Source organism: Rana temporaria, chromosome 4, assembly GCF_905171775.1.
Source record: "Rana temporaria chromosome 4, aRanTem1.1, whole genome shotgun sequence".
Classification (NCBI taxonomy): Eukaryota; Metazoa; Chordata; class Amphibia; order Anura; family Ranidae; genus Rana; species Rana temporaria.
The window spans coordinates 386,167,394-386,184,913 of NC_053492.1; the positions used below are offsets into that span (position 1 = coordinate 386,167,394).

Below are 17,520 nucleotides of genomic sequence, written 5' to 3' on the forward strand. Positions count from 1 at the left end.
ATCTGGGGGTACCCCCCTAGGTGACGGAGACCTAGTCCGCTTCTTGCCCGACATGGAATTGACTATCATAGTTGCCAATCTCTTCTCTAGTCCCCCTAAGGAAAGGGCTAGCATTTCCTCTGTGACAAACACAGGGTTGGGTGGATCTGAACTAGCCTCAACACCAGATCCCCCTAATGGCTCAACCAAGGCACCCACTACTGGAATAATTTGTGGGGAGAGTACAGGCATATCCCGACTCGAACCTTCAGAATCTGAGGGGGAACCCCTTTGTCCTCTGGCACCTCTTGCCATTTCCCCTGATCCTGATGCTTTGGAAGCCATGGTACAATACCGAGGCACCCCTACTTACAACAACTGACTGATGTAGGTAGGAGAAAAAACGATGTGGTTTTAAGGGGACAGTAGTAACAACTAATGCCCAAAAAACCCAATGGGGAGACCAATATGTGTTCCCTATTTTTTTTTTTTTTTTTTTTCTTCAATTATGCATATATATTTTTTTTAGGATTTTTTGGATCCTGAGACCCTTTTTTCCCTTTTTCTACGGAATCACATTGTCTCCCCACAAGAGAAATTGCAAGAATCCACCTGCTGTAAGGAAATGTTTAGGCTAGATTGAAAAGCTAGTTCTGTTTGTCAGAACTGCAATACTCCCTTGCGCCACCGGGTGCCACTGTGCATCAGGCTTGCACTGCTGCCGCTCTGTGTCCTCCTCTCCTGAGCTCAGAAATGAACTGAGCCAATACAGCACAGAGGAAGGGCCGCCCCTTCCTCTTATGAGATCCAACGTCCCGCCCCCCCCCTTTAAAAACGGCGCGAATTTCGTCCTCTTTTTTTTTTTTTTTTTTTTTTTTATAAATCGCTGTGCACGCGCCCGCGCCCCTGCCCGTGTCACGGGGGGGGCCATGGTGGAAGCAGCATGCTGCAGGGACGCAGGAGAGAAGACAAGACACAGAGGAAACATCCGCACAGCACCCGGCCAGGTAAGAACCTTCAGGTAGGCGCAGACACCTCCCTAGTTCAGGGTAAAGAGTAGGCACACACTAATACCCCACCTAGCGCTCAGCCAGATAGAACCTGCAACACATAGACCAGGGAGATCACACATATGGGGAGTAAAACACAGACCATCCTGTCTTACACAGACATAGTGGCCCCAGACTGCCAATGCAAGAGCATACTCAGGCAAACTCCCCCAAAAGATCCCCCCTGGAGAGCCTGCTGCCGAACCAAGTTCCGCAGACCCCCCCTTTCTTACCTGCTCCATGCCGCAGGACCTTGCACAGCAAGTGGTCCAATCTTCGCCCATCGCCGTGGGTGGCGTCTAGACCTTCAGGCCCTGGGGTCCTTTGAAGGAACCCACTGTCCTGGACCCATATAGCATCCTGGCAAACAGGGACTTTAGGCACCCCAAAGGGTTCTAAGTCCTGGGCCCAGGATCCAGCTCTCTGAAAGAGAAGCATTATGGGCAAAACCCCCTAGCTAGGGGCCCGGGTACTGTCCACTTTGGCTCTGAGGCACCTTGGACAGATCCGGTTAGCCTGCCTTGATCCCAAGGATGTAGAGACAAGCTATTCCATGACCAACACCTAAGACACTGGCGAAAAAACTGAGGTACTCCTCCTATGGGAGAGGGTTATATAGGGAGGGGCACTTCCTGTTTGAGATTGCCAGTGTCCATCACCTAAAGGTACTCCATATAACCCACATAGTAATGAATATGCCGCTCTGTGTCCCGTGATGTACGAGAAAGAAATATATATATATATATATATACACACACAAACAGCGGGTAAAATAAGTATTGAACTTGTCACCATTTTTCTAGGTAAATATTTTTCCAAAGGTGCTATTTTTCACCACATGTTTGTAACAACCCATTCAATAAATACATACAAAGACACCAAAACAAATGAGAAAAATGTGTTTGAAATTTGAAAAAAAAAAAAAAAAAAAACAGAAATTAGATAATGTGCAATGAAATGGAATGACACAGGGAAAAGGTACACATGAAGAAAGGGAGATGGAAAAAAAAGACATGGAAAGCCAAGACACCAGCTGAAATCTATCAGTAATTACAAAGAAATCCTGCTCCTTGTCAGTACAAGTTAATAGCAGTTGGTTCAGTCTCAACTGATGGCCTATAAAAAGGTGTCTCATTACCAAGGTGTCACACAATAAACATTTCAGGATGGGTAAAAGTAAAGAGCTATCTCAAGTCCTTCGCAACCTTACTGTTGCAAAACATACTTATGGCATTGGTTACTGAAGGATTTCTAAACTTCTGAATGTTCCAGTGAGCACCGTTGAGGCCATAATCCGGACGTGGAAAAAAATCATTTCACCATAAACTGGCCATGATCAGGTGCTCCTTGCAAGATTTCTGACAGGGGAGGGAAAATAGTTCAGAAGTTGTATAAGAGCCAAGGACCATTTGTGGAGAGCTCCAGAAAGACCTGGCATTAGCAGGTACAATTGGTTTCAAAGAAAACAATAAGTAATGCACTCAACCGCAATGGCCACGCTCACCACGCAAGAATCCATTGCTGAAGAAAAAGCATGTTGAAGCTTGTTTAAAGTTTGCTGCACAACATTTATACAAGCCTGTGAAATGCTTTGGATGCCATAACACACACTGTGTTTGGAGGTCAAATGAGACCTCATATAGGACCCATATAGCATCCTGGCAAACAGGGACTTTAGGCACCCCAAAGGGTTCTAAGTCATGGGCCCAGGATCCAGCTCTCTGAAAGAGAAGCATTATGGGCAAAACCCCCTAGCTAGGGGCCCGGGTACTGTCCACTTTGGCTCTGAGGCACCTTGGACAGATCCGGTTAGCCTGCCTTGATCCCAAGGATGTAGAGACAAGCTATTCCATGACCAACACCTAAGACACTGGCGAAAAAACTGAGGTACTCCTCCTATGGGAGGGGGTTATATAGGGAGGGGAGCTGTTCATCAGAGTTCACAGAAGAGGCCCACGGAACCTTCAAGATAACAGCAGCATGTGGCAGTTGTGCAATGATAAATCTAGTGGTGAGGGTTATACCCTTCAGTCCACAAAACCTCTTAAAGCGGAGTTCCACCCAAAAAATGGAACTTCCGCTTTAAATGATGGTGACCCACTGACATGCCACATTTGGCATGTAATTTTTTTTTCCGGGGGGGGGGGGCAGATACCCTCTTTTTAGAGGCATTCAGCTCCCACTTCCTCCCAGGGCTCCACAGCGCCAGAAGTGGCTCATTAAAGGGCAAGGGGTAGTGATAGAAACTCCTTAATTTTTCAATGTAGGGAGAGAAGGGACAACAAACCAGGCCCCACAAGACTTTGTTTACAATACACCCAAAAAATTAGTCAAGTTAGGGACATCTGCTCAGCACATTGGCACTTTCTAACGGAGGACACTTCAGTCAGCAAGTTTATTTCCAGGGATCCACAACTAATATATAGGAGGCAGAAGGCAAACTGGCACTATGGGGGTGGTATATGTGATCATTTGCTCCTGAAATTCATTTTATGTGGGACAAACCATTAGACCTATAGAAAACATGTCTATATATAAAACATGTCCAGGAACATGTCTATGAGATTGAGACCTATCATTTGAAGGTCCCACTGGCTAGGCATGTATGCCTGGACCATAACAGAGAAGTATATATACCGGTATATCATTTTATGTACTGTATAGCTACCATCACCAAAACCACCAGCCTCCACAAGGCCTTGAGGAACCACTGCTTCATGCTTCCTCATTAAACTGCTATATAATTAAATGCCATATTCTTTTGGCTTATGCAGCCAGGGACTGATGTTCAGGTAGAGCTAGCTAGTCGATTTGCCCCAACTCAGATCCTTCTTTTCAGCTCTCATAGGTTTACCTTCCTAGGCATTTAGCCATGTTTCCAGCCACCATGAGAGCTCAGGACAGTGCTACAGTACTTTTGTCTTTACTGCTATTATAAAGGTAGATTGTAATCCATTTAATGAAGATATAATTAATATGTAAGCCCATTGGAGCCCTTATATGTGCCTGCTGTACCATTAACTTGTATGAAATAGTATCCTATTATCTTTGTATTCCTTCCTTTGTGTAAAATTCCTTGTGTTCTTGGCAGTCTCTCTGCTTTCCTATGAAAAACTGGCCACACTAGGCATAATAGCAAAGCATGGTTTTCTGGCTCTCCTCTAATGATCAGACTTGCGCTGCCAGTTCATTTGTCATATTCCACAAAAATGGTGGCAAAGGGAAAACCTAAAGGTAATCCAAGGCATTGCATCAGTGCCTTTCATTGGGCCATAATTGTGATAGTGACCTGAGTATTTTTGTCAAAGATAACAAGGAACAGTTTCCTCCTTCAATATGTTACAGGAGTCAAAGTAATTCAAAGCGGTTGGCTAGCTTGGGCCACAATACTTTTCACGCTGATCTTTGTCCTACTTCGTTTGTCCTCTATTTAAAAATTAATGTTGGCACTATAGTAAGGGTATTTTTTATTTTCTGGTATTGTGGCACAAAGTAATATATATATATATATATATATATATATATATATATATATATATTTTTTTTTTTTTTTAACCAGTTTTTAAGTCTTTCATGAGTCCATTGCTGGCTGATACAGTTTCCACCCTCTATATTTTTATTTCATGGTGATTGCTTATGTATGCAAATTAGCAGCTGCGGTTTGGCAGTGTGCAAGGCTGCTTTTAAATGATAATATTCTTTGGAAATGCAATATACAGGCTTCCTGTAATATTTGTTGTTATTGTTGCACTGTTTGGCTTTGGGTATATACACATAATCTTCCTGTGTGTCATGCTCTCTCCTAGACAGGTCATTATAATCTGGAGACATGTCTTAGTGTGGTGCTGTTGTCCCTTTCTATGGTTATGGCCGGTTCTGGGAATCTCAAAGTTCTCCAGCTGTGCCGATTCATGCACAAGAAAATCGGGGGAGAAATGAACTATGGATTCCACCTGGCTCACCACATGGCCCTCGGCCTGCTCTTCCTTGGTGGTGGAAGGTGAGATGCCTTCTAATACAATAATATGACCTACAGTATATGCTTTGTGATTTACATATTGGAGGCTTAGGCTGGGTTCACACTGTGCACTGTGTGACCTTGCATGTGCTTCGCACCGCACTGCAGTGCAAATCACATGCGATGTCTGTGCAATGTGAATCCAGCCATACAGATGGTATTGCTGGATTTGCATCGCAATTGGACCAAAGTCACGCAGGACCCTTTTTTTGGTCCACACCAGAATCCGATCACATGGGTGTTCACAGAATCAGATCACATGGGTGTTCACACCAATGCGGTCTTATTCATGTCCGAACTGACCGTTTGCACTGCAATATGCAAACTAATCTGGGGGTGTCATTAACTTTGTATTGACATCCGCAGCAGTTCGCATATGGCTACATTTGCACAGGTTCTCTCATCGCACCAGTGTGAACTGAGCCTTATTGTTGATTTTTTTTTTTTTTTTTTAGCATTTTTATAATAAGGAACCTATTTTCATTGTCAAGAATGAAGTCACTGATGCTCCTGAGCAATCAGCCTAGATTAAATGGTCTCTAGCTATCAGTCAGACTGCCGAGTCCATTGTATGCAAGCAGACAAGACCCTGTCTGGTAAACTTGGGCAAATTAGATAATTATAAAATATTCATATTAAAATATATCCAAATTCTGCACTACTTTTATAGGGTCTGTTGACTAAAGCATATTTCCACTTTTGCAGTCAGATTTCAGAAAACACCACTATGTTTGTGTTCCCATTCACACAGCATGCCTAATTATTTATTTATTTTATTTTTTAAATAGTTCTTACCTTTTAGATGTTTCTCAGTAGATGATGTCATGGCTAGCTGAAATTTATAAATATTATTTAAGTTATGCTATGTGAATGGGTACATGTAAAAAATATAAAGCGTTGGGAGCTGCGGTGGCTCAACGCGATTGGCACTGCGCTGACAAGCCATTCACCTCTGCAGCTAGGGGTTCGGATCCCGGTCTCGGCTACATGTGAATTGAGTTTGGTGGTCTCAGCCCGGCTCCCGGTGGGTGTGCTATTCGAGGTAAGCCTGCGCTTAGTACGCCCACGCCCCTCCCACAAAAACCACCACACCTACACACGCACTTGAAATTGGGTTAACACACACGCACTTTGACCACGCGGTCTCTAAAAGAGAGGCGAAGGACTAACAGGGCTGGTTGAGCGGGCTAATCCTCTCACTCCCTTATAGGGAGTCCCTCTGCCCCGTTGGGCTTCAAAGCGGAGCAGGTAGTGTGGCTGTGTGGGAGGACCCCCTCACACACCCGCCATTGCCACCCGGGGCATGGAGAAAGGTGGCAGATTGCCTCTGGGGAGGCCTGCCTACTCCCAACTCCTGCAGTCTGGCTCCTCTCTCGAGTACACGCACACAAAAAAAAGAAAAAAAATATAAAGCAGGTGTTATCTCAATTTGGCTGAAAAAGTGGAAATACACGTTAAGCTCCTTTTTTCAGTACGTGGGTAGAAGAGGGTAAATGCTTACCCTTATGGCGGCCTATACAATGGATTTAAAAAGTCTACACACCCCTGTTAAGATGTCAGGTTTCTATGAAAAAATGAGAAGAAGATAAAACATTCTAGAACTTTTTTCACCTTTTAATGTGACCTATAAACTGTACAACTCAATTGAAAAACAAACTGAAATCTTTTAGGTGGAGGGAAGTAAAAATAAAATAATATGGTTGCATAAGTGTTCACACCCTTAAACTAATACTTTTAACTAATATTTTGTTGAAGCACCTTTTTATTACAGCACTTAGTCTTTTTGGCACATCTTGACTTGGCAATATTTGCCCACTCTTCTTTGCAAAAAACTCAAAATCTGTCAATTTGCAAGGGCAACTCCTGTGCAGGACCCTCTTCAGATCACCCCACAGATTTTAAGTCAGATTCAGGTCTGGGCTCTGGCTGGGCCTTTCCAAAACCATAATCTTCTTCTGGTGAAGCCATTGCTTTGTTGATTTGGATGTATGCTTTGGGTCGTTGGTCCTCTTCATGTTCAGCCTTTTAGCAGAAGCCTGAAGGCTTTGTGCTAATATTGACTGGTATTTAGAATAATTCCCTCTACCTTGATCATGGCCCCTGTTCCAGCTGAAGAAAAACAGCCCCAAACAGGGATGGACTGGCCATAGGGACTACAGGGAGTTTCCCGGTGGGCCGTTTTTTAAAACAGAGACTCTCTCAGACCCCCCTGTCTCTCAGTCCCCCCCCTCTGTCTCTCAGTCCCCCCCCTCTGTCTCTCAGTCCCCCCCTCTGTCTCTCAGTCCCCGTGTCTTTCATTCCCATCCTTTTTTAGCCCCCCTCCTCTGTCTCTCAGACCCCTCTATCTCTCAGACCCCCACTCTGTCTCTCAGATCCCTGTCTCTCAGCTCCCTCCCTCTGTCTCTCAGCTCCCCCCCTCTGTCTCTCAGCTCCCCCCCCTCTGTCTCTCAGCTCCCCCCCCTCTGTCTCATTCATTCCCTGACTCTTAGGCTGCTTCCACACTGGGGCAGGCATTGTCGGTAAAACACTGCTAGTTTTAGCAGCACTTTACTGTCATTTTAGCTGCACTATTCGGCGTCTAGCAGGCGCTTTTAACCCCCACTAGCAGCCAAATTCAAGGTTAAATGCGCCCATGTAGCGCTGCTGCCAAAGTGCTTTGCAGGCGCTTCAGCTGCGGTGGCCAATTTATTTCAATGGGCAGGAGCAGTTTGTACACCGCTCCTCCCCCGCCCCAAAGATGCTGCTTGGAGGACTTTTTTTAACGCCCTGGCAGCGCCCCAGTGTGAAAGCATTCAGGCTTTCACACTGGGACTGCAGCGGAGGCGTTTTTCAGTCGCTTTACAGGCGCTATTTTTAGCCCAAAAGCACCTAAAAAACACCTCAGTGTAAAAAGGGGTCCTACACTCACCCCTTCTCTTTTACACTCACCCCCCTCTCTCACCCCCTTTCCCTCAACCCTCCCTCTCTCTCTCTCTCATTCCCCTCTCTCTCACCCACTCATGATATACAATAATGGATGTAGGGGCCTTTTATTGAATTAAAGTGGGCCAGTCTGGATGACGTCCAGGGCCAAATTTTTGTGCCAGTCCAACCCTGGCCCCAAAGCATGATGCTGCCACAACCATGCTTCACTGTGGGTATGGTGTTCTTTTGGTGATGTACAGTGTTTTGTGCGCTAAACATATCTTTTGGAATTATGGCCAAAAAGTTCAACCTTGGTTTAATCAGACCAGAACACATTTTCCCACATGCTTTTTGGAAACTTCAGATGTGTTTTTGATAAATTTATCCAGGCTTGGATGTTTTTCTTTATAAGAAAAGTCTTCCGTTTTGCCACTCTACCCCAAAGCCCAAACATATGAAGAATACAGGAGATTGTTGTCACACGTACCACACAGCCAGTACTTGCCAGATATTCCTGCAGCTCCTTTAATGTTGCTGAAGGCATCTTTTCATACATTTTGGAGGGAGGTCCAGTTCTTGGTAATGTCACTGATGTGCCATACTGTATTTTCTCCACTTGATGATGATTATCTCCACTGTGTTCCATGGTATATCTAATGCCTTGGAAATTCTTTTGTGCCCTTCTCCTGACTGATACCTTTTAACAATGAGATCCCTCTGATGCTTTGGAAGCTCTCTGCCGACCATGGTATTTGCTGTAGGATGCAATTAAGAAAATAGTCAGGAAAGACTTACTAGAACAGTTGAACTTTATTTGGGGTTAATCAGAGGCACTTTAAATGATGGGAGGTGTTTACCGACTCCTATTTAACAAGAGTTTGAATATGATTGTTTAATTCTGAACACAGCTACATCCCCAGTTATAAGAGGGTGTGCACACTTTATGTAGCCACATTATTTTAGTTTTTTCTTTTGATATCCCCCCCCCCCCCCCCTTAAAAAATTCAGTTTGTTTTTCAATTAAGTTGTACAGTTTATAGGTCACATTAAAGGTGGAGAAAGTTCTGAATGAAATCTGACATTTTAACAGGGGTGTGTCGAATTTTTCTATATCCACTGTAACTTAAAACTCTGCTAGGATGCTGATTTTAGGCTGCTGGATCCAACAGGTTCAGTGTGTCAAATAGCTGTTCCCAGTCGGCACGCTTTGGTTCTTTTTGTTGACTCAAATGTCTTGTAGTGACATATGGATTAGTCGCATTGAACTGCAATCTAAGGTGATGTTTAATAATAATTAAAACAACGTTCTTGTGCAGATATATTGGGATAGCTATATGTATAAAAGCGATGTTTAACAGTAGTTACCTTTCAGGGGGAAGTTATTTTATAGCAATAGCACTCACATGTTAAAGTACCCTTGTATGAATCTATCCATATAAGCTGTTTTCTGCCATTCTAAGCTGATAGAGGCTTGTCGAAAATAATGTTGGCTACTCAGGAGTGGCTACTTCATTTGTTTAGCTTGCTCAGTCACTTTAACTTTGTGTAATATTTGAATTTTTCTTCAGGTATTCATTAAGCACCTCAAATTCTTCTATAGCAGCTCTGTTGTGTGCTCTATATCCTCACTTTCCTGTTCACAGCACAGATAACAGGTAACTGTCTTTTGAAAATATTTCTTTATATCGTTACTTTAAATTCTGACTGTAGAGTTAAAGTAGAACTTAAGAAAAATATGTTTTTTTAGTTTTGGATACAATGGAGAGGGATTAGAACACCTGTCAGTTTTTATTGCTGTCTATTTCCCCGTTAGGGAGATTCACCCCCTTTACTTGCCCTGTTTAGGCCCCTCGCACACAGGCTTTCCAATCACGTCTGCCTGTCAGTTTTTCAGGAGGACTTGATCAGACACTCCATTCACCTCTATGGAGCGGCAGATGTAAGCGGTGACACATCCGCTGACATCTGCTGATATCCGATCTGATATCCAGACAGATGGTGGCCCTATTTTCCATCTGTCTGGAGCATGGAATCGAATGAAAACGGACAGGCAGGCCTTCTTCATCCGATCTTCCCATAGAGAAAAGCGGGGCTCTGACAGGTCTGTCAGTGAGCAGAGACCTGTTATCTGCCTGCTCAGCGGGGATCAGCAGACCATTCCCCCACTGAGCAATGCGGTGTCCGTCAGGCGGACCACCCATGTGAAAGAACCCTTACTGTTATCACAGAGAGTAAAAGTTAAAGGGGGATTGTAAAGTCAGATGTTTTTTTATCTTAATGTAGTCTATGCATTAAGATAAAATGCTTTCTGTATGCAGCATCCCCCTAACACCTGAGGTCCCTCTCTTTCCAACGATGTCCACGAGTGCCGTCCGAGATTCTCCCTCCTGATTGGCTGTCGCTGCTGTCATCAAAGTCGGCTAGCCAATCAGGAGAGAGAGGGGAAAGGACCAGGTCAGGGCTCCGTGTCTGAAAAGACACAAGGAGCTGTGACTCGGTTCAGGTGCCCCCATAGCAAGCTGCTTGCTGTGGGGGCCCTGAACTGGAGGTAGGGGCCAGGATCACAGAAGAGGAGGATCCTGGCTGCTCTGTGCAAATCCACTGCAGCAGAGCAGGTAAGTATGACATGTTTGTTATTGTTATAGAAAAAAAAACAAGACTTTACAATCACTTTAAAGAAAATCTCAAATATTTTGTTGTCACCAGAACAGGTTTATAGGGGAACATCTTCCATTGGGGACACTAATTCTGGCGACTACTAAAAATCCCTTCACTTTGGAGGGATTTCCTGTTGCATCCTGTTTTGACAATGGGACATGAAGTGAAAAAAAAAATCCTCAATGGGACATAAATTGCATTAAAGAAACTGACAGGGGTTATAGCCCATCCTCACTCTGTGAAATATGAAAAAAAAGTGAATTCAATGACAGGGTACAAACAGTCACAATGTAAAATTATACAAAGTGCCAATATCTCATTGTAATACAGTGTGACAGAATGTCAGTCAACAAAGAATCTCAACAAACTTTGGGCCAGATTCACGTAGAATTCCGGCGGAGTAACGTATCCCATTTACGTTACACCGCCGCAAGTTTTCAGCGCAAGTGCTTGATTCACAAAGCACTTGCCTGTAAACTTGCGGCGGTGTAACGTAAATCCGTCCGGCGCAAGCCCGCCTAATTCAAATGGGGCGTGTATCATTTAAATTAGGCGCGTTCTGTAAAGGTGAACTTACCCTTTAAAGTTTGGGTTGAGTTACACTACACCTCCAGTTCTACTTAACTTTTTAGATAATATTTCTATTGAAATATATGTATTCTTTCTGTCTGGGATAAGGTTTGAGCTTTTGAAAAGCCACCTAAAACAACAGTAGAGCCTTTAGTGTCTCAGAATATGTATGTGATAGAACAACTTGAGATTCTCTTCATAAGTACATTTTGATTTTATATGCTGTGACTGAATCCACTGTGTTATGAAGTTCTATTGTAAACATATATTGAGACATTAAAGCGGAGGTCCTGTAAAAAAAAAAATATATATTAAAAGCCAGCAGCTACAAATACTGCAGCTGCTGACTTTTAATAAATGGACACTTACCTGTCCAGCGCGCCCGCAATGTCGGCAGTAGAAGACGAGCAATCGCTTGTCTCTCTTCTGCCCCCGCCGCCATCCTCGGTGAGGAAATCAGGAAATGTGGCCTTGCAGCTTCACTGCCCGGTTCCCTACTGCACATGCGCGAGTAGCGCTGCTCGTTCTCAGTGGTCCCTGCTGTCTACTGGGACCAGTGGGCTTCCCAGAAGGCAGCGGGGGGGGGGGGGGAGTGGAGTGACTCCCATGGCAGTCTCTCCCGGAAATGGGTGCAAATACCTGAAAGGTGCCAAATGTGACACTGAAGGGGGGAGGGTTCTGAAAAGCGGAAGTTCCATTTTTGGGTTGAACTTTTTTTCTATTATTATGCAGCAAAAAGAGATGTGCAAACACAATCTATTGTTTCAGTTTAAAAACAAAAGATAGAGGGAAGTCTCCTAACTAAGAGTCCATGTAAAGACAGTGATTGGTTATCACTGTAACAGCAGCAGAAGCCACATTTATAGTCCCCTGCACATTTTCCTGTGATCAGGGCTTTTCATTAATGGTGTAGTCACAGGAATATCAGAAGCATGCCTCAAATAAGACTTGGTCATTGCAACTATTCAGTTGTTACTATGGGACGGATTAGGAAATTAAAGTAGATGAAACATTTGATTTGTTTTATTGCATTTATCTTTTCCAATAATTGCATTGAAATTGTTCAGCAAAGGTACAAAAATCCAACAGGTACATAGACAACAAATAGTGTATGCTGGTTGCATATCAGGGTACAAAACAAGGTGAAATTACATGTTTTCAATAAGAATTATTTTCTTCATGCAGGCTATGAGAGACCATAATGTTATAAAAGAAAGATATACACACTCAGACCTAATCATGTCCCACCCCTCCAATAAAGTGTATGGGGGGGGGAGTAGGGGTGATACTGCAATGTTATGAAGGTTAGTCAACCCAGCTACTAGAACTCAGTGAGTGAAGTAGGTCTAAATTTGGGTCATATATTGCGTTGCATTACTACACACGGCCTCACAATCTAAATAAATTAAAGGGCAAGAGAGAGGGAGAAATTATAGAAAGTGAGGAAAAGGAGAGCAAGGAAAGAAGTGCACTCTCTCCTGGTGCAAGAAACAATAAAGTGTGTGCTGTAATATGCCTCCAGCATTTCTCCTGTTTCTTCTTGCTGGTTGTCGCCATTTTGTTGAAGCCAAGAGTTGTCTTTTTCTGATTGGAAACTCTCCCCTCTCGCTTAAAAACTATATGTCACTTTCTGTCATTAAAATGTGTACATTTCTAGCCTTGATTGTATATCTTCGCTCAGCTATAAAGGAAAACTGACAGAAGCTTTACAGTGCTAAAGTGCATAGGCTGCCATTGCAAAAGGAAGAAAGAAGAAAATATCAAGGAGATAAAATAAAAAAACTATCCTTGCAAAGCTGGCCATACAGTATAACATTTTCTTGTTCAATTTCAGTAGAATCCTCTTTAGATTTTCCTTCAACTATGTAATGCATGGGTCTATCTTATTGGATACAAATTTAATGTGTACAATACGATTGTATAATGTATGGCAAGCTTAATGCGGTTGTAAACCAAGGATGTTAAAAAAGCAAACAAAAAAAAACCCTGCAGGGCAATGCATCTCATACTAGCATATTATGAAATACTCATCTTGGAACAAAGCCCTCCAGCGCTGTAAAGTCACTGCTTAGAGGGCTGATAGGTTTCCCCTGTCTTTCTTCTGGGTACGCAAGCTCAGGCACAGTAACTTGCTGGAGCCGCAATGACGTCTCTCTTTCGCTTGCGAGAGTGACTCAAGTCGCTCCAACTTAGATAAAGGTTCCTGTACAACTTTGGGATGACTTCAGGGCGACTTGCATTGGCTTCAATACAGAAGTCATTTTGCAAGTCACCTCTGAAGTCGCGGGCAAGTCTTGTTGCCCCAGTGTGAACCGGCTCTGAGAGTTTAATATTTACACTTTTCTACTCTACATCTAAACAAGTAGGTTGCAAAGGCTGTCTTTTTTTCAGGCATGGCCCTAGTGCCCATAACTGCTCATCTCTTCTGGGTTTGTTTAGGATTTCTTTTATAATTTATACATTATTTGTATTGGTCTGGTTGGTAAAGTTATAAAGGTAAGGTTATTTCACTTTTACAGATCATATAGACATACATTATAGCCAGAGGTCTGCAGTGGTTTATCCTTTGCAAAACTTATTGTATGGAATAATGACCAATATATATGTAATGCTTGTGTGTATACAGGTATCATCTGCAAGCTTTACGTCACCTCTATGTGCTGGCTGCTGAGCCGAGGCTCCTGGTCCCTGTGGATGTAGACACCAGCACACCCTGCTATGTACTGCTGGAGGTTACATATAAAGTAAGCTATAGCACAGACTATTTTTTTTTTTCACTTCATAAATTATCAACATAAAACGTATAGCTCACTGGTATTTATTATATTTGAATGCAGTTCATAAGTTTATAAATGCAGAATATTACTCATATGATACAGTAGTTTTTGCCAATAGAAAGCATAAGAAGCAGTTCCATCTTTAATACAGCAAGAAGAAACTGCCATTTTGGCACTTACCCCATATCTACAGTACATCTATCATGGCAAGGAGGTCTTTTGCAACATTGCAGTAGAAAGGAGAGCAGGGCTAGAAGAAAGGGCACATGCATGTTGAAGGGTAAAATTTCAAATGTGTCCAAGTCCACTATGGTAAATGGGCTGATGTGTTCAGTGGAATTGCCCTACAAGAAACATGTGGAATACTTACATTTTCAAGGGGATCCTTTGTTTGGTCCCGCTTTGGATGGATACATTTAGAAGGTGACTGCGGGTAAATGTACCCTGTTACCACTTTAGGTCTATAGTTCAAAAACCTGACGCTCTTTCTATAAAGCATTTCTTTCACAATTTTCAGACTTCAGACTCCAATCCCTAACCCTAGTCCCAGATCTGTAAGAAACCATTAACATTGAAGTCTGCTAAGCTGGGGAGCAAGTCCCCTTCACAATGAAGGGACGCCCCCTGCTCGCTTGCATGGGTGGATGTTTGCAGAGCTTGGGCAGGGGAAGATTGCAGATGAGTAGGTACACAACATGTCCACACAAGGGTAACACTGCTTCAGGTTGAGTACACTACCCCATATATGATTTACAAATATAGGTGCTTGCCTGCACACTCCACTAGAAATGGCAGTTCTTTAAAAAGGTATCAACAGTTCAAGAAAAAACAGCACATCACAAAGAGCAGAAAAAGGTAGGAGGGTTTACGCGTTTCATGCACAACAGCTCTTCAGCAATATAGTGGCTTGTGGCTACAAGCTGGACTTCCAGAACTTTGTTTTGTAGCCAAAGTTTCTAAGAGTGCAGAACTTCCAGGTGGAACTGATGCAGTCCATGGTGGCCTTGCTCCAGTGGGGAGATTTCCTGGAGTCAGTGGACATCAAAGATGCATTCCTGTTCCAATCTTTTCACCTTTCCAAAGGTTTCTGCAGTTTGTGGTGGAGGACTGCCACTTTCAGTTTTAGACCCTGCCGTCTGGCCTGTCCACAGCTCCTAGAATGTTTACCAAGGTTCTGGCTCCAGTTCTGGGGCACCTGCACACCTGGGGTATCCTTACTTCTGAGGAAGCAATCTGTTTTTCTGCTCTGCTTCTTACAGAAAGCCACCTTAGCCCCCAACCCAGAGGTTGGAAAATAGGCTTAACTCTGGATACCATCCAGGTAAATGTCATCCTCCCTCTGGATAAATGTCTTGCTCTGAGGGCTCAGATGTACTTGCTCAAGACAAATCCCTCAGTTTTCTTTTGCATGAAAGCTCTGGAAAAAATGGTAACCTCCTTTACTCAGTTTTTTTTCCAGGCCGCTCCAATGGAATGTCTTAGCAGCATGGAAGAGGAGAATGCAGTCGTTCAAATCCCCAATGTCATTAAACCTCAGCACAAGACTGTCTCTGGACTGCTGGATCTCCTCATAGATACTAGAGATGGGAAAATTGTTCCATCCCTAATCCTGGAGGGTCTTGATGACGGATGCCAGCCTGATGAGCTGGGGTGGAGTTCTGGAAAATATCTTGGTTCAGGGAACTTGGTCAATGCAGGAGAGGTTGTTGCCCATCAACATTCTGGAATTGAGAAGAGGGATTCATAATGCCATACTGCATTGGTCGGAGCAGCTGAAGAGCCTTCCTGTAAGAGTCTAGTCACACAATGCTATGGCACTGGTATACATAAATCTTTAAGGAGGCACCAGAAGTCAGGCTGCTCAGGAGGAAGTGGATCGCAATCCTGTCTTGAGTGGAACTCCATGTTCCTGCAATTTCCGCTGTCCACATTCCAGGCATGGCAAAATAGCAGGCGGATTTTCTTAGCCGTTAACAACTACCTCCAGGGGAGTCAACGCTTTACCCAGGGGTGTTCAAGAATCTGTCGCTGTCCAGTCACCCTGAACATGGCATCCAGGTTCATTATGAAGTTGGACAGGTTCATCTCCAGGACAAGGGATGTTAGGGCTCATTCCTACTATAACATGTATTTTCATTTGTGCTGCACAGTGTTTGGAATCGAACTTAGTCTTAAATGGCAAAGTGCACCATAATGCATCCAAATGCATGACTTTTGTTCTTTTTTTTATTTATTTGTATTTGGTGATTTCAACTTTAGGCATTTTGTTTGCATCATGAAATACAGCAAAATGCAGTGAAGTTTTTCACTTTTTGAGACAATTTGAATTAGAACAAAGAAAATAAAGCAGTTACGAAGCATCCATGAACATCTGTCGCAAGTTTAGGAATTCCCATAAATTACAATCCTCACATAACCCCTTACTATCATTTATTAGACACCCAGCTTTTTATCCTGCATGGAAGTTTCCACGATTCTTTGCAGCCTGGACCACTAAGAAATTAGTTTGCCTATATGATATAGCTTCTACTAATAACATCCTTACATTCCCTGCTCTGTGTGATTTTCATGGTTTACCCATTAATGAACTTTTTCGGTATCTACAGATTAAAAATTTCTATACGCCAATCATTGAGACGGGTTCAATACTCAACCAATTATCACAGTTAGAACGGATCTGCAAAAGCGACCCTCATACTAGAGGTCTGATCTCACTTCTTTATAAACATCTTAATTCCCCTCTCACAGATACTTTACCCTTATATACTACCAAATGGTCACAGGACTTAGATAAAATATTCTGCAAAGAGGACTGGGATAATATTTGGTTGACCACTATGCACTCATCCCCAAATTGCTATGCACTGGAAACGAATTTCAAAGTCTTAACACGCTGGTATATGGTACCAGCAAAAATAGCTAAATTTCTCCCTACTTATTCAGATACTTGTTTTCGTGGCTGCACAACTCCAGGTACTCACTTACACATCTGGTGGGAATGTCAAATAGCTCAAACGTTTTGGATCAAAATATTCAATATGGCCTCTACTGCCCTGGAAATCTCGATATCGCCCGACCCTGACGTAGCACTGTTAAAACTTAAGCCCCCTGAACTCACTCGGACTCAATTCCAGCTACTTGTATATCTGACAACTTCAGCTAAACAAAACATAGCTAAGGCATGGAAATATCAAACGCTCGTTGTGGCTGAGGCTAAACACCGAATGAATAGAGCCCTTGTCTTTCACAAAATGTCGGCTATTGAGAATGATGCTTTTTAAAAATTTCTATAAAATTTGGCAACCGTGGGTTAATCATTTACCTACCTACCGATTTCGATCAATCTTTGTTGATGCCTTGCTAATAATTTTTTTATTTTTCCTTTTTTTTTTTTTGCGCCTTTTTTTTATTTTTCTTCTTTTTTTTTTTTTCTTGGGGCTGGGGTCGGGCCACCTTCGGGAGAGAATCCTACTCTTATCTTCCCTTCTTCTTTTCTCCTTCTTCCTCTCCTTCTTTTCTTAGCAATTTCCTTTTTTTTCTGCTTATTATTCATCAACAAGCAAAT

The 17,520-nt window shown here is 43.0% G+C and overlaps 1 protein-coding gene across 2 annotated transcripts in view; it reads left to right on the top strand.

The window, feature by feature from the left end:
- Positions 1–17,520, top strand: part of ANAPC1 (anaphase promoting complex subunit 1) — a 146,610-nt gene that overhangs the window by 103,916 nt on the left and 25,174 nt on the right. For both annotated transcript variants that reach the window (XM_040351087.1, XM_040351088.1), the window contains 3 exons: positions 4,835–5,028; positions 9,519–9,605; positions 13,805–13,922. In XM_040351087.1, coding sequence (XP_040207021.1) covers positions 4,835–5,028; positions 9,519–9,605; positions 13,805–13,922 — 399 coding nt within the window. The remainder of the gene's footprint in view (positions 1–4,834; positions 5,029–9,518; positions 9,606–13,804; positions 13,923–17,520) is intronic.